At 37.0% G+C, this 21999-nt stretch overlaps 1 protein-coding gene across 1 annotated transcript in view; it reads left to right on the top strand.

Moving 5' to 3' along the window:
- CRISP1 (cysteine rich secretory protein 1) overlaps positions 1–21562 on the top strand; it is a 29507-nt gene extending 7945 nt beyond the window's left edge. The window contains exons 2-7 of the mRNA XM_067755750.1: positions 10628–10756; positions 14557–14647; positions 15818–15966; positions 17506–17597; positions 19709–19797; positions 20929–21562. Coding sequence (XP_067611851.1) covers positions 10628–10756; positions 14557–14647; positions 15818–15966; positions 17506–17597; positions 19709–19797; positions 20929–21056 — 678 coding nt within the window. The 3' untranslated portion in view covers positions 21057–21562. The remainder of the gene's footprint in view (positions 1–10627; positions 10757–14556; positions 14648–15817; positions 15967–17505; positions 17598–19708; positions 19798–20928) is intronic.
- Positions 21563–21999: the final 437 nt, after the last annotated feature.

Here is a 21999-nt window from a genome sequence, read left to right on the forward strand (position 1 = left end):
TTATAAACATATTAGTCTTCCTCTATCTCCAAAAGATTTTGGGGGATGATTCCAATTCTCTTCTATTCTATCATGTTATCATATCATATGTTAGACCAATGTGTCCTGATTTTCTGTTTTAGAAAAAAAAGTCATGGCAGATCATTTCTTACTATGCTAAGAAGCTTAAACAGAAAAAGAACAATGTATGAAAATAAGAGAGATGTGAATGAAGCAGCCAACTGGCATCCATGCTTCAGACTCATATGCAAATCAAGTTATTCTGTGCTTTCCAACACTTCCCAAATTCTTTTAAAACCATATTTGAAGCTGGATAGCAACTCTCTATGAAGACATCAGTGATAAAAATGCAGACAGCATTGTGTTGGGTAGAGCAATGCCAGGAGTTGACAGGACCAACAGATAAAACCAAAGCAATTAAGTTTCCATAAACACTTGACTTGGTGTTGAATCAACACTCTTCTTTCTAAACAGCAGTGTAGCAAGGCATAAATGACAAATCATACATTTCCAATCTATAAACCATGTTGGTTTGATGAAGTAACAGAATTCTTTTCCAGCTTTTCTTTTTATCACGTGGAAGAAAAAAAAAGTTACTCAGTAATTTGTGAGTTTTACTTGAGACGCGAATTTCTCTGTCCACAAAATATTAAAAGATTTATAGACGAGATTTGGCATGCTTCCAGCTTACTACCATCCCTCTCCAGCAACAACGACAAATTCTCATGGCTAGAGGTAAGCAATTTTTGAATGACATTTAGTCATCCTTCCTCACAAACTGTTTTCCAGGCATTTATTACCACCTCTTTGGAAAGCTAGAAAATGCTGTCTCAAGAGCCTTCAATCTTTCTGTTATTTTTTATTTCCTATCCCCCATCTCAACACATAACACAAAATAACTCATGACTACATACTCTTTGCCTTATTTCATTCCCTTGTAGATAGGTATTCAATTGACCTTTCTCAGGAAAGATCCAAGGAACACATTTTTTTTTTTTTTTTTTTTTTTTTTTGCGGTATGCGGGCCTCTCACTGTTGCGGCCTCTCCCGTTGCAGAGCACAGGCTCCGGACGCGCAGGCTCAGCGGCCATGGCTCACGGGCCCACCCGCTCCGCGGCATGTGGGATCCTCCCGGACCGGGGCACGAACCCGTGTCCCCTGCATCGGCAGGCGGACTCTCAACCACTGCACCACCAGGGAAGCCCCCAAGGAACACATTTTTATTAAATAATAGTGTCTTCTTTCTTCCAAAGAACAAAGGCATAAGCCACAATGGAAAAAAAAAGAAAAGGATACCAGAACCTATGTAGAGACTTCAATATAAACGCCATGCACTCATGCAAACAAGCATTTCCCAAGTTTTCAGAATAATAAATCAAAAACATCTGATTTTACCTGTGATTTTCTACACTCATATATGATTTCTGTCTGTGCAGCAATGTCCTTCTTTGCTTTAAAAGTCTTATTTATTTGCCCTCATCTAGCTCAAATGGCATCTAGAGTATTTTAGTATCTAATACAATATGATTGAAAATTTCCAGACGTTTCAAGGCAGTCCGTTGCTTCCACAAGACTTTGGACAAATTTTTATTAGAATGCTCTCATATCGCAGGTAGTTTTCCTGTTAAACAAGAAGCTCCTTAGGAAAATGGACTATTTATCTTTTCATTCCCAGAATCTCAGTGTCTGGCATTTATAGTGCAGTTGCCATAAATACATTGTATGTACTATATACCAGGTGCTAGATTGCAAACTTCACGAGATTGAGCAGTTTATATATTTGATTATTTCAGGTTTCTTTAGTGTCTAGGGGAGAGCATGTTACATATTAGTATCTCAATAAATATTTATTGAATGCATCCATTCTTGCATGCAAAGAAAGCTGATAAGCTGCTCTTCTTTTCTGGGCCATGGGGTCACTTTCCCTTTCATTGTCTTGCTATCTGATTGTGGCTCCATTGAATCATGCAACTAATCTTTGCCGCTTGTTCCACTGTGGAAGTTTAAGACTGGTGAGGTTCTTAGATGACGTAGTCTAGATTACAAACTAGAAACGCATCCACAATCATGACTTGTAGGCTGCACAGGCTCTAGATTTGTTGTGATTATTATGTGTTTATACCCCTTGTCTGCTGTAAATTCCTGAATCTCTTGTAAGCATTTTCATTGAGATGACTTCCTCATAGAGCAAATCTTCCGTGTGGAGTATTGTGTAAAGGCAAGAGCACACTATAGAGCCAAATATCTGGGTCTCATCAGAACACTGAATATTACAAACTGTGTGAACTGGGGTAAGTGATCTATGATTTTAAGTGTCCGTTTAGTTATTTGAAAAGTGAGATTAATGATAAATGACTACTTAATAGCATTGTCATAATGTTAAATAAGAGATAATGTGCAGCCTTATCTTAGCACCATCCATTATAATGTAAACGTAAACGTTAGTTAGAGAACAGACTTGTGGCTGCCAAGGGGGAGAGGGGTAGGGGAGGGATAGAGTGGGAGTTTGGGGTTAGCAGATGCAAATTAGTATATATAGAATGGATAAATGACAAGGTCCTACTGTATAGCACAGGGAACTATATTCAATATCCTGTGATAAACCATAATGGAAAAGAATATAAAAAAGAATGTATGTATATGTATAACTGAATCACTGCTGTACAGCAGAAATTAACACAACACTGTAAATCAGCTGTACTTCAATAAAAAAGTAAATAAAACAACATAACCACTTTGGGGGGAAAAAAGTAAATGTTAGCTATTTCCATGCTTTTAATAAAGGGATTAATAAACTTAGACATACTATGCAAGTGTAATATTACTTATTCAGATCACTCTCGAGAACTTCTTGTAGCAAGGCTAAGAAGAAACTGATTTTCATGTAGGGCCAATTACCATGTGGTTATATACATCTTAAAGTGCCAAGGTAGGCATCTTTTATTTCATGAACTATGTGACACTGCTTCCAAAGCAACCAGCCAGTCATAAGACAGGGGTCCTCTGTCTCTTTTATAACTGAAGACAGGCTAGTTTCAAATTTTACCTTGGCAGTCAACAGGCATTTCATGGATTGTCATAAACCGTGTAAGTATATATGCGATTCTGTTTACATATGCCATTATATTACACTGGTCCATTTATCTACAGTGGTGCCACTAGTACTCTTTCTTAATTACTATAGAATCATAGTAAATCTTGATATCTGATAGTATAAGTCCTCCAGCTTTGTTCGACTTCAGTATTTTATCAATGTTCAAATCAAGCTTAGAACAACTTCATGACTCATGACTTAAATAGGATGGACAGACACACACACAAACACAAGCACTAACCATAAAGAAAGAAAGATAAGTGGAACGTATTTAAATAAAGAAGTTTTTAAAACAAAAGATACAATTAAAAGAGTTCAGAAAGTAAGACAGGTGAAGAAGAAAGATTTGCAATACACACATTTGACAAATACTTTATATCAAGAACATACAGAGAATTAATACAAACCAATAAGAAAAAGGCAGTCAACCTAATTACAACAGCGAGCAAACAATTTGACAGAGACTTCACAAAAGATGGTATCAAAGTGGCTGCCAAACATATAAAAATGTGTTCAATATCATTAGTAATTAGATGAATACAAATTAAAAACCCTGATGAAATTCCATTACATAAACATAATGGATAAAATTTAAAAAAAATAAAAAAGAATACCAGGTATGGGTGAGGATATGAAGCTGGTAGAAGTAAAAAGGTATATATTTCTACAACTCCATTGGAAAAATATTTGACAGTACCTACTGAAGGAAAACATATGTATACCATATAACCTAATAATTCCACTTCTGGGTATATGTCCAAAAAAAGTAAATAATAGTATGTATCAAAAGGCATATGGAAAAAGTGTCCATAGAAATTTTATTTGTAATAGCTCGAAACTGAAAACAAACCAAATGTTCATTAATAATAGATTGGGTAAATAAATTATATTATCTGCACACTACCCAGCTATTAGCAAAAGTAAACTTCTTTAAAAGCAACATGGATGAATCTCACAGGCATAATATTAAGTGAAAAAGTTTAGATACTAAACTATATATATTCTGCTTATGTAAAGTTTCAAAGCTGATTAAACTAAGCCGTAATTATGGAAATCAGAATGATTTTTACTCTTAGGAATTACTGACTGAAAGGGGAACCAGAGACCTTCTTGGGTGGTGGAACTATTTTATATATATATATTGCTTTGGTGGTTACAAAGGTACATACATATTTACAAATTTATCCATCTGTACACTTAAAATTTACATACTTTACTAAATATAAGTTATACCGTAGTAATTATTTTTAAATTTACAAATTCACTGAGGCAAAGAAGATAAAAAGGATTGATGATCTAATCCTTGTAGAGTTCATTCTTTTGAATTCTTTAATTAAGGGAAGGAAGGAACTGTTCTTCCTGTAAGTGCTTTCTGAGAAGGACATGGTCTAACAATTTAATCCATATATGAGAATGCATTCCCCAGGGCATGCCAGAGGGCAGGACTCAGTTCTCCTTAGTCTTTTCCCTCATTTTTGATCTTTCTTCCTACCAAATATTAAGTTACAAATATCCAAGTTCTGTTTATACGTTAATAAGGCATACAATCTGAAACAGAAATGTAGGGAAAATTAATTTTAATAGTGTATCAAGTTTCCGGTATTACTATTGGAAAATAGTTTGATTTGGGGCTTAAAATTGCCTACTGCTTATTAGATAACTATGTTAAGTAGGGATTGATGCTCAAGTTAAGGAGCATCAGTGAGCTGATATCTCAGCTGCTCTGTAATACTTCTGTTCAGAAGAGCTGCCTTTACCTGAGTACTGTGCAAGCAACTGGAATTCCTTAGTTAAAAATGGCCTGCTTAGTATCCAGGTTTTGAGTCCTCCAGGCAGTGGAGAATCATTCAGATCATTCTGGAGGTTTGGCCCTGGTCCTGTTCCTGAAGCTACCCTTGTTCTAATTCTCCAGTAAACAAGCCTCAGTGTGTCCCCAGAGTCTCTAACCCTGGGGCCACTTATTTTTCCACCCCCATAACCTCTACTCAACCTCGGAGTCACGCTCTCCAGTTTTCATCTCTATTTCTGCACCTTGGTCACTTCTGCTGGAGTCACTGTTTGCCAAAAGCTCTGCCTATTGCCTGCTGCTTTCTAGTCCTTTAACCTGACCCTCTGACTCTACCTCTGAAGACGATCCCAGAGCCCAGTCTGTACTTTTATAATAATTATGGGCCAACAAGGATGCCTTTATAACTACTTGGATCCAATCTCATTCTAAAATGCTTAATATACTACTGATGCCCAGGTATTATCCTCTACCTCTCTGTTTTGGCTCAGTTGCTCCAAGTGGATATTTGAACCTTAAGTAAAGGTATCCTCTTATTTTCCTCATAGCCTCTGATTTCTGAAGAGTTTTAGGTCGAATGCACACATCCTACCTATTCATAGACCCCAAGCCAAAACTTAGGCTCAAAAATCTGAGGTCCCCTGCGGTTTAGTTGCCCTTAACTTCAACCAATCAAAGTTCTTTGGAGGAGCCAAAGTTGCTAAGGTAACTGGAATCGCAGGTGACACTGATTGTCCCATGAACACCCTCACGAGGTCACGATAAGTTTGGCCCATAAATTCTGGCATTAACTCATCAATACACAGTATTGTATCTAATTCCTTATGTATCTTATATCACAAAATGATGATTTTTCACCCATTTATGACAGAAGAAAAATATTATATCGCTATGTAAAATATCCAGGTTGTTTTTAATCTATTTCCAGTAATATGGGGGATACTGTATGCTTTCAAAGGCCATCTATCAGAATTATAATCCATTTATAAAGTAACATATGCTTTCAAGTTTGGATTAGGAAGCCCATTGAGCAGATTGCAACATTCTAAAAAGAACAATAGTAGCCAATTCTAAAGAGTTGGTTGTGTCTTGGAGTCCTATGAATTTGAATGCCATCTTGTTGGATTTCATTCTAAGCAAAAATAAGTTGACTTTCAGAGAACTTGTGGATTTATCAGTATCATAGATAATAGGAAAACCTAGGATAAAACATTAGTATTTTAACTCCAGGATCACTATGACTTTTATTATACCACATGTATTGATTAGCAGATTGTGTGTGTGTCTGAAATTATTATTCAATTATTATTTAAATTATTAAATTATTATTTCAATTATTTCAACTGTATAAAATTTAATTTATTTAATAAATATTTATTAAACACTTATTATGTATCAGGTATACTTAGAAGTAAAATTAGTTTTGTATCATGTCAAAAGAAAAAAGTGCAAAGATTTCAATCAATTTCCAATCCTGAAGCATAAATCCTATGGTAATTTATGAAAAGTATCCTAAAAATGGCTGGGTGTTTGTGTTAAAATATTTATGATAACATTACTTATTGAGAAAAATATTAAAGCTTAAAATCAAACTTAGCCAAAATCTTAAGTTAGTCACAACTTATTCACCTTATCAAAATGATGCTCTTAATGAACATATAATAACAATAGAAATGCTATTGAATACGATTTGGGGGTATATTATGTGTTTATGTATAAATCTAAGTGCAGAATTTACACATAAGAAAAAAAGACTGGAAAGATAAAATCTAAATTGTCAATGCCAGTTGTTTGGTGTGAAACAGGTAATATTTTTGAAATTTCCTAAACATTTTATAACAGCTTTTTTGAGGTACATGCTAGTGTATATCCAGAAAACATCATAACAATTAAGATAACGAGCATACACACCACCCCCCAAAATTTTCCCTTAGAAAATGCAACAGAAGTTATAGACAGCTTCATTGAGGGGACTAACTTGAATAATAACAGTTCACTGAATAAAGACAGAGATACAGAGATATAGAGATATAGTGTAAGGGGTCTAAATATTAATATGTGTGTATATATCAACCTACTAAAGCTCAAAAGCTTTTTTTTTTGCGGTACGCAGGCCTCTCACTACTGTGGCCTCTCCCGTTGCGGAGCACAGGCTCCGGACGCGCAGGCTCAGCGGCCATGGCTCACGGGCCCAGCCGCTCCACGGCATGTGGGATCCTCCCGGACCGGGGCACGAACCCATGTCCCCTGCATCGGCAGGCGGACTCTCAACCACTGTGCCACCAGGGAAGCCCAGTTCAGAAGCTTTTTTATTCTATTTTTTCTTCAATAACTCAGGTAAAAAATTATTGGCTTTATTGGATTTTTGAGGACTAAGTAAGAGAATAGGTTGCATATTTCATCATCTGTGTTACTATATTACTGTCTATCTTAGGGTTTGAGGGTTTGTCACATTTTGGAGGAAGGAAGAGAGGAAGTGAAAGAAAAAGATGAAAAAAAAGTGCAATAAGGGACAGATTGTATGTGTATGTTCTCTGAAAAAATTGATTTACAGAATTCTTTTCAAACAAATATGCTTGGCAGTGTGTGGGAGGAGCTTGAGAGCAATGGCAAATTGCATTGCGTGTATTATTCTGCACAAATCACTTAACCTGCTTTTTGAAAGTTTTCTTTAAAATACGAACCAAACTGTTAGCCTCTTCTGCTTCCCACTCAGCAGGACTGATTCAGAAATAAATTTGTCAGATCGTAAAAAGAATGTACCAAACAAATTTAATAACCTATGCTTATTAATATCCTAGCATCAGCAACTTATATCAAATAGAAATAGAAGAGAGGGTATATTAGCTCTGATTTGCTCCACTCACAATGACAATCATTTTTAGCAGAGTGATCAGACTTTACAGAATGTCTCTAAATCATGTACATACATCACTTGTACCAACGTCACACCTCCTCGCTATAGGCAATAGAGAATTCAAATCGAACCTTGTTGTTTTATGTTAGTTTCCTGTTGCTACTGTAACAAATTCCTATAAACTCAGAATCTTCAAACAACACAAATTTACTATTTTATAGTCTGGAGGTCAGAAGTCCAAATGGGGCTCACTGAGCTAAAATCAGGATTCAGCAGGAAGACCCCAGGGGACAATCCTTTTCCTTGTCTTTGCCTACTTCCAGAGATTGCCCATATTCTCTAGCTCATGGTCCCTTCCTCTATCTCCAGAGTTAGTCGTGGCTAGTTGAGTCTTCCTCATAATCCATCATTGACACTGGCCCTCTCTTCCACATCCAAGTACCCTTGTGATGACATTGAGTTCATGTGTATAATCCAGGACAATATCCCTACTTTAAAGTCAGCTGGCTAGCAATTTGAATTTTACCTGCTACCTTAATTCTCTTTTGTCACACAATGTAACACATTCAAAGGTTACAGGGATTAAGACATTAAGTCTATTATTCTTCATGTTTGGTATCTAATAAGATATAAATTCCTAATATTTTATGATCATCAACTAACATGTACCTCTAAATAATCTCAATGATATAAAGAAAATATTACATTTTTTAATGTACCCAAAATATTTTTATGATGAGCTGAAGCTAATAGTTTTGGTAAAGAACATGAGTGCCTTTTTTATTTTCATATGCTAAATAGGAGAAGTCAAAAGTCAAAGGCGCTTAATTCAATCAATGAAAGAAAATCCACATATATTAGATTACTGGCGTGCTGTTTTGGATCTTTTCACTCACACTTCTTTCCCAAAGAGAAACCAGGTGGAGCTCTTGCCCAGTACACAATCCTCCAGTAAGCTGGAGGTGCGGCATTTTGGAGTCCTCATCAGGTATAGGCTGTGACCATCACGGTGGGGAACTAAAAAGCCTTGGAGGAGAGGTTTAAGAGAGGAAGAGTTCAAGTTCTGAGATATCAGATGGTTGAGTCATCCAGGTGGAGGCTGAAGTCCCTCCATATGACTGCAGAATTTGGGGTGGACAAGATGAATGGTTTTAGGAGACCCCGTTTCTATAAATGAGAGAAACTGACAGGAAAACCATTGTAGGAGAGTAAATGTTCAGGAATGATGTAGGTAGAGCTAATTGCCATGAGTTTCACTGGAGCAGGGTTGTTTTGTTTTGTTGCGGTATGCGGGCCTCTCACTGTTGTGGCCTCTCCCGTTGCGGAGCACAGGCTCCGGACACGCAGGCCCAGCGGCCATGGCTCATGGGCCCAGCCGCTCCGCAGCATGTGGGATCCTCCCAGACCGGGACACGAACCTGCGTCCCCTGCATCGGCACGCGGACTCTCAACCACTGCCACCAGGGAAGCCCAGAGCAGGGTTTTTTTAGAGGAGCAAGGAGAATTATAATCTGAAACTTGTAAGGGTATTCTCACGGGTTCCCAGCCTTCCCTCAAATCTAGCCCAGGCTACCTGCAGAAAATAACACCTCGTGAGTGTGCTTTTGAGGAAATCATGTCCACAGGGGACAGTCTCTAGAGGAGTCTACTGATTTTATAGTTTTCTCCCGATATCCTTAAACTGTTGATATAAAATAAATGACAATAACTACTTCTATGTTTGAGCAAGGTATGGCTGAATCCCATCCATTCAGAAACTGTATTGATAGTCTTGTGGTAGTTGAGGAATAGATAGATACCACTCAAATTATACTACATAAGCTTTGTCACTTAAAAAAAATAGTATGGGGCTTTCCTGGTGGCGCAGTGGTTGAGAGTCCGCCTGCCGATGCAGGGGACGCGGGTTCGTGCCCCGGTTCGGAAGGATCCCACATGCTGCAGAGTGGCTGGGACTGGGAGCCATGGCCGCTGGGCCTGCGCGTCCGGAGACTGTGCTCTGCCACGGGAGAGGCCTCAGCAGTGAGAGGCCCGCGTACTGGGGAAAAAAAAAAAAAAAAATAGTATGAAACGCATGTGATATATCACACACACACACACAAAAGATGTTCTTTATAAAAATTAATGCTAACCGAAAATATTAAGGCCATGCATTGTTCTTAGTGAGTTACAGGATAAAAGGTAAACAAATGAAAAGAACGGTCACAAATTCTCGACTGTAGTTGATTTGAATTCTATTTTGGTTTTTTTAACAAATAATAAACAAAACTGTTATTGTCAATTCCATATTACAAATTTTTTTTGAATTCTATTTTGTATGTATACATACTGATACAAATACCAATGTTTTCTCATATGAGTAAGACAGAGATGCAGAACCTGGGTTGAAGATATTAGAGGTTTTGTACTCAATAATGAATCTTTTAGATTCTCCTAGACACATACCTTTAAATAATATTCAAGTGCAAGTGTTTATTTGGGAAACAGAGAGAAGGCTTCTAGGTGGGGTGAAGAATGTGCCAAGGAAGGGAAGTCGGTCAGTAAAAGGTGTAATATTATCAAAACATCTTCCACTGTGGTGCACATTGCCCAATAAAATGCTTCAACAAGGTCCAAAATACCAATCCTAAATCTGAAGAAAACCAGTCACAACCAGAACAGTCACTGTTCTCTAGACTTGTATAATGTCAGGCTGACGTTTAGAAGTCCTCAAAACCAGCACTGGAGAAATGGAGACTAATATACTGAGATGTTGTAGATTACAAAATGCTGTAGATCACTATTCATTCAACATCAATTATAAATTCATGTCACAAAGTCTACAAGTAATATATTATGCATTGCAAATTCCACTTAAAAGAAGTAAGACTAATTAATAATTTTCTGGTAACAGGCAAAACCACCTAAAGTTCCATATGATACACTCCTTATGGAACCGGCAACTGTCCAAGAAGAAATAGTGACTGTACGTAACACCCTCAGGAGAGGAGTATTTCCACCAGCCAGCAACATGCTAAAAATGGTAAGATTAATTAAACAGTAACCACAGCAATGCCAATAATAGTAACGGTGTTTACTGAGATTTTATTAAGTTCTATTTGCTTTCCATATACTAAAAGTTTGGTCTTCACAAACAAACCGATCATGCAGCAGCAGAAGAAACAGAGGCACAGAGAAGGTAAGTAGTTTTCCCAAACTCATAGAGTTAGTAAATGACAGAGCCACAATTCCAACGCAGAAAGTCTAATTTCACTCTTAATGGACCCTAAGACAGTGCTTGTCAAACTTAAGCGTGCTTAAGAATCAGCTGAAGAACTTGGTAAGGCACAGGTCCCTGGGCCCCACTCTCTGAGGTCTGATTAAGGAGGTCTGGGGTGGGGACCACTCCAAGCTGCTAGATGATGCTGACGCTGCCGGTCAGTATCGTCCGTGTAGCAGACTTTGTTTAATAAATTACAGAGGCATTTCACAGCTGTCTTCATTGAGCAGCAGCCCAGAGGCTAAGACACTCTCTGAGAATCAAGATGTCCAGGTTCTAAGCCAGGTGGTGCTGCCAGATGAACAAATATTAGCAAATCTATTTCCCAGTTTCCTGGCATCCCATAAGAGAAAAGAGAAATTGTTTTTGCACTACAAACCTGCTGCATGAGCAGACTAGGTGCTGTCAGACAAACAGATTTAGGGACTACTCAGGTGTATTAGGTGATTAGCCTCACCTATGTTATATCCCGGAAGTATCACTCAGGTTTTTGGTATCGTAAACCTGGCTCTTTAGCCCTGGACTGGCTTAGAGTAACAAGGGTCAGAAATAATGCAGGCTATGGGAAGTGATTCTAAGAGACAGCTTCCTCATGCAAATGACAAAGAGGAAGGAAGCTAGTGATGAGAAAAAATGATTTTGAAATTTATCTCTTGGTCATCTTAGAATCCAGAACAATAAAAGCCAGTAGTAGCACAGGCACTCTTGCGTTGTGAGTACTGTAGCTAACATGCATATTGTGCTTACTACTGATTGGCAGGCAGTCTTCTAGAAGCGTATTGCATTATTTCATTTAATCCTCTCAGTCATCTTGTGATGTAGATGATACCATCATCTCTATTTCACAGATAGTGAATCTGAACCTCAGAGAAATTCGGTAGCGCATCCAAAGTCCTAAGTACTGGATCAGTACAGATTCAAATACAAATGGCCACAGCTCCAGGCACCTGCTCTTAACTCTTTACCTCCCTTAGGACAAACAGGGTTCAAAATCCTTGGTTTCCAGATGAGCAAATAAGTGTAGCTGGGATGTAGTAAAGAAGTTACAGAGTGAACAGAAAACAGTTACGGAGTGAACAGACTTCATTATTGTGGATTCAAGGTGAATACAGAGGAAACATTAGAACATATTGTTTGAATATATAGAATGAAAATATTCAAGTGCTGAGGTGCAAAGGTATGAGAGATCAACAAGATGATAAAGTAAGTGCACCAGTAAAACTGAGTAACATTTTAAAGGGAATATGGGAGTTGAGTTTTTCCATAAATAATGCATAGGGCACAGATAGAAAGGAACTGATAGAATTACAGTAGAGCTGAAGAGCCAATCACAACTGCCAGGCAGAGATTTTCCAAAAATGAAACAAGTTTCTGCACATGGGATTAGAACTTTATGTGAATAGAACCATTGATTAAAGCCAGAATTCATAACTTTGCTGCAATAACCATGAATACTTACTTTTGATTTTAATCACGGATGTATCACAAAAAAAATTAGCATCTTAGCAACATTAATCAGAGGAAATATCCTAAAGAGCTTCCTCAAAGAGGTCTGAACTACAGACTGTTTGCAATTAATGTTGCAGGTAGTTTACACAGTAAGATAACAGACTGAGATGGAGATTAGCATGCATGATGCTTATTGGGGAATATCTCCAGATTTACACCGACCATGGATACAGAGAGAGAAGCAACATAGGGCATACAAAGAAGTTTGGTTGTGATGTAGGCATAACAGGGGCCTCAGCTAATCCTACGGGAAGCTGTACAACTAGGACAACTCAGTACAACCTTGTGCTGCGTTGGAGGGAGGTTACATGGCACTTATAGTTACTACAGCTACTTGCTGTTAGATGTGGGCTGCCACAGGGAAGTGAGTATTCTCGCCAATGAGGATAATTTTTAGAGAAGACAGTAGGGCAGGACTCTCAGCTTAAGAGGAAATAAGTGCTTCAGTTCAGAAAGCGATCTGGGTATGGGTAGTGCATCATGCATGCACAACTAGCAATCAGCAGTAAATTAACCAGATAAGTTCCAGACCTACTTATTTGGTAACCTGGTCATAATAGGCAAGATTTTATGCTCGTGAGTCCAATGATGGTATCCCCGCTGCCAGGAGATGCTATGCCCTAATGGGATGTGTTATGTCATCTCTACTTTTTCAATTAGATGTATCCATCACTGAAATACATCTTTTCTTGCATGAAACAGTCAAACCCTAAAAAACCACATTTTTACTTTGACCCTAGGCTAATGAGTTACTTAATTAACCTCACAGTTTAACCAATTCATCAACCTGAGGGGTAATTCTGTAAAACTCACACAGATGGCAGCCTATGCATATAAGAGAGAAACTTCTTCGATGTCAGAAAAAATATTGAAAACCTAAGTTAGGGCATCATCCAAAAATTATTCTCAAGCGTAGCTGAATGATTTATGTGAAAGCCTGTAGTAAATAAGAAAGGCCACAACTTTTGTTGGTAATAATGTGTTGCATGCAGGTATCGGGACAGTCTTTTAAGGGGATGTGCATAATGTGAGAATGAAAGAATGCCTGGGAGAACATCCGTCACATAGTCCCATAACTAGTGTGGACATAGTCCCGTGTCCTTTGATTTGTGACTCATTCAAATCACAAAAATGTGTTATCCTTTTCTACACAAAAGACCTCATATTTGTAAATACAAACTTTGTCTCTTTTTAGTAGATTTTCTGCCTTTCATCAACGTTGGAGAAAAACCCAACAAAATGCTTCAGCTTAGCACAATTGACACATATCACAAGTTAGGAGCACACACGCCAGAGCCAGAAGAACCTGGATTCCAATTCTCTTTTTGCCATTATTGGTTGTATTATCCTGAAAAATTATGCAACATCTCCGCACCTCAGTTTCCTGATTTGCAGATGGGGATAACAACAGTGCATCCCTTGTAGAATTGCTATGAGTAAAGATGAGAGAATATACATATAGAATTGGTAAGAGGTCCTGGCATGAAGTATTAGCTATGATTTGCTATTATTATTATTCATAATTTAGATGGAGATGTGTAATACTATACATGTTTCTAATCACAGAAATATTTATTGAGCATGTAGCATAAGATTTATCATGTCACAGTTGTATTGCATAAATTATCACATTAAAACTTTTGAACAAGCTATTGGGTATGAATTGTGGGGCATATTTTACAGATGAAAAAAAACTGAGATTCAAAGAGATTAAATAATGTGTCAGAGGTAAAACTACTAATAAATGATGGGATGGATTTCTAACCCTGGTCTGTTTTACTGGAAGCATTTACTTAAATTCTTTAATATTTCTGAAAGAGAAGCTACAACTGAATGTTACTGCCAAATTTTGATTTTGTAAATTCAAGGGCTAAAACAATGGATTGAAAGATTTGTCTTTCTCTTCCAACCAAAATATTTAAGAGAGGTGCTGTGATTTAAATTGTTAGCTAATACAATTGAGGATATTGCTAGCCTTGGATTTTTAGAAACAATAAACTAGAATCTTATCAAGGAAATGTTAATAAGGCCATGTGCTTGTATTTCACCTGTAGAATTGGAGTGAAGAAGCTGCAAGAAACGCCAGAATGTTGTCAAAAGATTGTGAATTGGTAGAGAGCAATGCAGTTAAGAGGCGAATTACAAGCAGGTATATGACACACCTTTCTGCTCAAAAGTTCTCAGGAATTGTTAAGTAACCTGGTATGGGTAAGTTAAGTCATCTAGTCTGTATTTACATTTGCCCCATAAATGGTAGGAATTGTGGCCCACTGCACTGTTTCATTATTATTAATTTTTGAATTTGGAAATTCAAATTTTCAAATTTCTGATTCACCAAAAGAAAAGAATCAAAGCTCTCACTATCACAGAAGAATTCAGTAATATGATGATGACTAGCTGGAAAGCTGTATAGCTAGAAGGTTTCCACTCTATTTATTTCAGCTTCTCACAATATTACCATGGGGCTATCCTTAGCTTTGGAACACTAATACAGTTGAGAAGTGAGTTATATCCAACTCTACTAAGCTGCCCATGAGAACAATTTTAGGTGCTCAAAAATGAGTCCATCTCATGCCATGTATATTAGGTGGATCCCTGCTGGTTTCCAGAAAAGCCATCAGTACCTCCTATACAAGTAGACATTAATAACATTTATAGGATACTTGTTTATTATAAATATTTTTAAATATTAATGAAACTTCCATATTTACAGATCACTGGGCATCTTTGCCCAATGTTGTTAAGCAGTGAATTAGCAATGTGAGTCCCCCTGCTATATTTACAGATTATTGGGCATCTTTACCCAATGTTGTTGAGCTGTGAATTAGCAATGTGAGTCTTCCCTGCTCCAGACAAGGGCAGTTTACTCCCAAATATCATATTTGATCAAGGCCCACGTCACAAGAGGATGGATGGTTAAATGAGCACATATTTATCTCAAGGTCTATGCGTGATGAATACCTCTGTGTGGCTGCTTTCAAGCCATGGGCCTGGTTACAATGCATAGGTTATTCTGATTGGTTGCACCCTTCTCCATCAGCTTGGACATGGCAGAGACTGAAATGTTGGTTGATCTGATTCCCAAGCTTGCAGATCATCCCCTACTGTCAAATTCTCAGCAAACTTGAGCACCACAAGTTTATTCATCAGTGAGAAAGAAAACTGTTAGCAGAGATAGAGCTGAGTTTGCTTCCTCTTATCAAACATTGCTTGGATGCCCAGTGAAACATTTGTAGAATAAAAGTACAAAAAGTATGCTTATAAAGTATTTCCAAATTTTGTAGAGTATGACCTAGCCCTTTTTCCTCCTTTCAGATAATTTTTGTGGAGAAAATATGCATCTGACATCTTATCCTATCTCATGGTCAAACGTAATCAGAATCTGGTACAGTGAGTCTAAATATTTCAAGTATGGGGAATGGGCCTCGACAGATGATGACATGATGATTGAGCATTACACTCAGGTAAACTGTGTGCTGGCAAATATACCCATTGGTTAAGTGACTATAAGCATGCGTGGAAAATAGGCGAATGAGAACCACGGAAAATCATTCTATCCATTTTTTGCAAACTTACACCCTTTAAAGATTTTTGTTTACTTTTAGTGGAAAATAATATTTGGAAACCAGTATCTGGGATCTGGGTATGTGCAAGGACAGAGAAAAAACTAGGGAAGAGGGTTGGAAAAGGAGGCTGAAACTTGATAAATGCAAGAGTGGAAGGAGATGAACACAGAAGGGAAGTGGGACTCTGTCACTGGAGCCTTATTAGCTATCATCAATTTTACATTGTATTTTAAATGCAGTAGAAGTCATTAAACAGGTGAATGATTTAACCTGATGCATGTTTTTAAAATACCATTGGGCTTCAGTGTAGATAATAAATTAATTCTACAAAAATGACTTTGAATATCTAAATCAGGTGAGTTATTTTCCAGTACAAAATAAATTAACAAAACTTATCCAGAATGGATAGATTTAAACATTGAACGTGCAAGAAATACAAAAATGGAAAAACAGCTGTTGTCCCCAAAGCAGAAGACTCAGATGTGACTGCAAAATCTGTAATAAAATTTACTTAAAATAAAGCCTACTTAAGATTAATGTTAAAAGCTGACAAAGATAGTACATTTAAAACTCATAGACTTAAATCACTCATGTATAGCAATGCAGACATTTCTAGGTAAAAGATTAGCAAATAGCATTCTTCTTTTAAGACTGATATCCTTGGACAAAAGCAGTATGTGCCAGGAACCCAAGAATATTATAGCATTAGACGATTTATTTATATAATTTACGTTATCAGACAGAGGATAAAAACCAAAATAATTACCCAGAGAGCTAAAAATATGACAAATGTGTGACGTCAATTCCTACTTTCCATTTCTTTTAGATAAAAGTAGACTAGCCCCACTATTTCCATCAAAAGAGCATGAGCTCTATTACTTTGGAATAGTAATTTAATATTTCCTCTTCCAAACACTTAAAAGGTTTATTATTTAATCCCCACCAAATACCTATGATGTAAAAGATAATATTATTATATTCCATTTGAGGAATAGGAAAATGAAATTTCAAGACATAAAGCAAACTGGTAAATACCATCCCACCAGGAAGTGGTAGAGACAGACTTCGAACCTGACTCAATTTTTTCTCCAAGGTCAACTCGTTACTCTCCACCATGCCAGTTTTTTGATGATTAAGTAAAGTCCCTTCCATGCTTTGATTTTTATATGATCACCAAGCAGCCTTCATCAGGTTATTCCATATAGATTTGATAAGAAGAAGAGAATGAGTCAGGGTCAGCGATGGCAACTGGGTGTGCATATGTATGTGTGTTATCTAGACACATGGGAATCCTCCTGTTTCTAGGACTTCCTAATAAGCCATGCTCAAAGCATCCTAAAAACATGTGTGTTTATTTTCAATCAAGGATAACAATATTCGGAGAGTAATCATTTAGCAAACTACCAAATTGTTAATAAAATAACCTTATCTTTACAGGTTGTTTGGGCCACTTCTTACCTTATTGGCTGCAGCATATCATCATGTCGTAAAGGAATTCAGTATCTCTACATTTGTCACTATTGTCACGAGTATGTATTTTACAGCTTAGCTTCACATAGCTTTTAGAAATATATTTCCCTTACTAGTTTCCCTAATTTAGTTTCTCAACCATTATAAAATAAAACTCAAATAAATATTTCTTATCAGTTAAGAACTTTAGGGATACAATGTCTTTTAGCCAACACCTAAAACACTACACCCCCACACACATATTTTTATTTATATTTTTCTAAATAAATCCTTATCTCAATATAATGTTCAAATTAGGCACTATTACCAGTCATCTGGCTATGTGTTATTCCTTCCTCAAGTACTATTAGTTAAGAGAAACAAATTTCATCTAGCTTAAGCAAAAAAAAAAAGGATATTTATTTTAACAATGCAAGAGTATTTTTAGAATGCAAGGGCAAAAATGCAGTGGAGTATCAAGAATGAACAAATGAAAAAGCCAAGTGTTTTTGTATTTAGCATTTTAGTATTGACATATGTATTTCCTTTAGAAATTAAATTTACATGTTACCAAAGGTGTGAGCAACAATTCCAAGAAGAGATCCTCTGATTGCTCTGGTTAGGGACAGCTGTACTCCTTTGTCTTGTCACCTCTGGTTATGAAGCAAGGTCAACTTCAGAAAAGGTAACTGCAAGAACCCACAGGGACCCACTTGTGTGGCTTGAGTGGTGGTTATCAGAAAGCAGGGATTGTTCTGAGCTGGATATAAACCTCCATTAGTTTACTACAAATGCCAGTTTAAATGTTCTTCTGCTAAGGAAAGTTGTTGGTCTGCATATGTCTCCTTCAGCTACCTGTGCTTACTTGTTCAATACACAAGTCTTTCCTCCATAAGATGAGCTCCAAGTATGGTAATTATTGAACTCTCAGTTCCCATGTGTGTAGCACAATAAAAGATATGCAACATGAATCAATGAAATTGATTTCTCTCATAGTAAGTTACCATATTTACACTTTAAATGAGGCCTCCACTGTCCCTGTAGATTCAATAGATGTAACATATTCATACAGTAGCTCTATGTGGGCTCTCTTCTGGTTTTATCATGTCTTGATTTCAGTACTTAATATTTGTTGTGATTTTATCTGTGTGATTAGTACTAAAGACAGTAAGGTCTCCTTGCATATACAATGCATCAATTGTACTAAATCCTTATGGGAGCTCATGGTCTGCAGTAAACTTCTGACAACACAGAAAAGTAGAATACATGGGGCTGAAATAACGAGAATTTTCTCAGCCAAAGATGAGGCCAAGAGTCTGACAAAACCCCTTGCTGAATTAAGTAATGTTTCTTTTATAAATTCAAATTTTAACAATTCATTCAAGGAGAAATATATCAGATAGAATATTTACTTTATTTTTTATTCAATATTAAGTGCAAATCAGGAGTCTGGGGTTTTTTGAGCACGCACAAGCCACTCGTTCTCCTTGCTTGGCCCTGCAATAAACCTTCCTCTACTCCAAAAGAAAAAAAGATTTAAGTGAAAATCAGCCAAAATCCCCATTGTTTTCTAGATATCTAAGGGAAGACCGTCTTCTCTGAAATTTTAAATTGGCTCAAAACAGGAAATTCTCATTTATTCTCTCTCCCCAAACTCCAACACTTTGGCTTTATCCATGTTGTTGTACTTTCATCTTTTATAATAGTGCACGTGTTTCTACAAATGACACTGACATGTATCAAAATTCTCATGATATAGGGCAAGATGAAGTTACAACATCTCCAATTTGACTCACTTAAAAATTTTCTTACATTATTAAGAACCATGCCCTTTTACATAAATGTTTATCAAGTCCTTATGGGTATAAATAAGGATAACAGTCCTATCATAAATGTTTCTAAAGCCCCCTGCTTGTTAGAACTTGACTGTCCAAAGAGATGCAAATTGTCTCAAAATATTCTTAGCACCTCAGAGTTGCCTGCGGTATATTCAAAAAGATAAATTATTCTCATTCTAAGGCTAGAAATCTTACATGTCATAGCGATTACATACAAGTGGTTACAAGTGGTTTTCAAAAATTGTTTCATTGTTTTAAATTATTTTAATTGATTTTCAATAGTGAGTAAAATTTTATATGCATTTTTCAAACATCAATTTTATTAGGCCCTTTTTTCTTTATTCTTTTTTAAGGGGCAATGATCCTGACAAAAAGAATGTGCCTCATAATGAGGGAGCTCCATGCGGAGACTGTCCAAATAACTGTGAAGATAAACTTTGTAGTAAGTTTTACATCTCAGTGTGCTTACTCTTGACTGTTGATCTGGGAGCGATGTGTCCTTAAAATCAAGCATGTAACAATATTGTACTTTTCTATTACTTTTTCTTCAATCATCCCAAAGGAAAAATCAACGTTCTCTGATTTCCCTTCCCCCACCCCCAGAGTGACCCAGAAGACCACTGATTAAATCTTTTGGATTGGAAATTAGAATGTCCAAGTCTAAACTCAAGGTTCTACCCTAAAGCTTAAAGTTCCCACCCTAATATGGGCACCTCGGATAACATGTTAATATAAGTATAAATTTTTCTCTGCTCTATAAAAAGTTTCTTGGCTCTCTTACTGCAGCCCTGAAGTTAGACATCTTGCTTTCAGGTTACCGGCGTTCTCAGATTACTTGCTGGTCATAACCTCCCTAACCTGCCTGACCACTTATCATGGCCGGCAATTTCTTACTGAGTGATCCTTATTCTTTGAAGTTTCCACTGATACACTGGAAGATACTAGCTGATGATCACACTGTCCATTTACCGCACTTCCTTTTATTTCCTAAGTAAATCTTACCTAAAATGTAATATTAACCAAATGAGTTCCAATTACATGTTCATTTCCTTAGATAGCAAAAGTTTCTTTTTATAGAGCTTCCTGCAGGCATAATTCCTTACTCCACAGGGATATGTTTATATCATAATTTTCAATAAGTTTGTGGAGAAATAACAAACCTCCCCCCCCCCCAAAAAAATATCCTTTACCTTCAGATTTGTAAGACCAAAAAACTTATTTTCCTTCACCTGACCAGGTCATTCTGTTTGCTTTTAAATCCTATCACTTTCAGTAATTCATTTCTGAAAATAAATGTACTTGGAGAAAGATCATATATCTACTAATTAGCCTTGCTACAGGGAATGGGGTAGGTTTTTTTTAATCCAAGAGACAAAAGCAATGTCTACAATGGAATTGAAAAATGCAACAGAAGTGAAATGAGAGTAGAAAAGAAAAAAAGTATTACTTAAGAATATTGACTATATAACACAGAATATACATCTCTTAAGCCCTCTACTCACCTATAAATGCATGAGAAAATGAGAGATGAGCTTTTGAGTCAATATTGGGTAACCCTGCTTCTTCCTTTCAGCGAACCCTTGCATCTACTACGATGAATACAGTAATTGTAAGACACAGACACGAGGTCCTGCCTGCAGCCACCTGTCAGTTCAACGACTCTGCAAAGCTAGTTGCCTGTGTCCCACTGAGATAAAATAGCCTTTGTTATTTGCAGCTGTAATGTGCTGTTGAATCATACCTTTGACCTTACTTCGCTTCAGCAGTTTCTCCTGCATTTCATGTGGTTTTAATTACACCGGAGATCTTAATTTTCACTAATCAAATATGGGCATCAGTATGTTTACGACAGTGCCCCTCACTCCTGTTCTCATACATCGTGAAGTAACACTGTTGTAAACTTTCTTAAACCTGGGGTGAATATGATTGATGAAATATGACTGAACTATGAAATATGATTTAAATATGCGGCAGTTCAACACGTGCCTCATATTTAAATCATGTGATGTCTCGTTCTCAGGTTGACATGATTCAGTGGACTGGATAACTGATTCAGCAACCTGTGCTAAAGGAGGGTCTTTCCCTGTTTGTCTCCTTCCCCTGCTTTCCCAGGTCTCCAACCGCCCTGATGTTTGTCTTTCCTGTACAATTTACATGCACGAATAATTCTTCACTTCTTAACTTTACTTCTACCTTAAATCAACCATTAAAACAATCCACGAAGCAAACAAAGAGTCCAGTCTCATTACTTGAAAGGTAAACATTGGTTAATTGGAAATGATTTAAACGTCTCATTGTTTCATTGCCATGTCTATACACATCTGTAAAGCAGGGCAAGAAAACCGCGTGAGTGCTTAATTTAACAAAAGATGTATTCATCATTGATTACATGCAAGGGGTAATCCATATATGGAGGATATTGTCTCCCTCATTTCAAACCGAATTGGAACATTAAAGAAGCCTAGTGAGGAGGGCTGTAGTAAACAAAGAGCCCATGGCTCTTCATTGGATGAGTCCTTGCCAAGAAAGCAGAGTCCTTCGTCTTCCTGTTGGGCTCTGTTATCCTCACAGGGTATGAGAGCTTCCCCTTTTGGTCTCCTGACTCTACTTCATTGAGGTTGCTGTTTATTAATCTTTCACGAGG

The sequence above is a fragment of the Pseudorca crassidens genome, chromosome 10 (genome assembly GCF_039906515.1).
Source record: "Pseudorca crassidens isolate mPseCra1 chromosome 10, mPseCra1.hap1, whole genome shotgun sequence".
In the NCBI taxonomy this organism is placed as follows: domain Eukaryota; kingdom Metazoa; phylum Chordata; class Mammalia; order Artiodactyla; family Delphinidae; genus Pseudorca; species Pseudorca crassidens.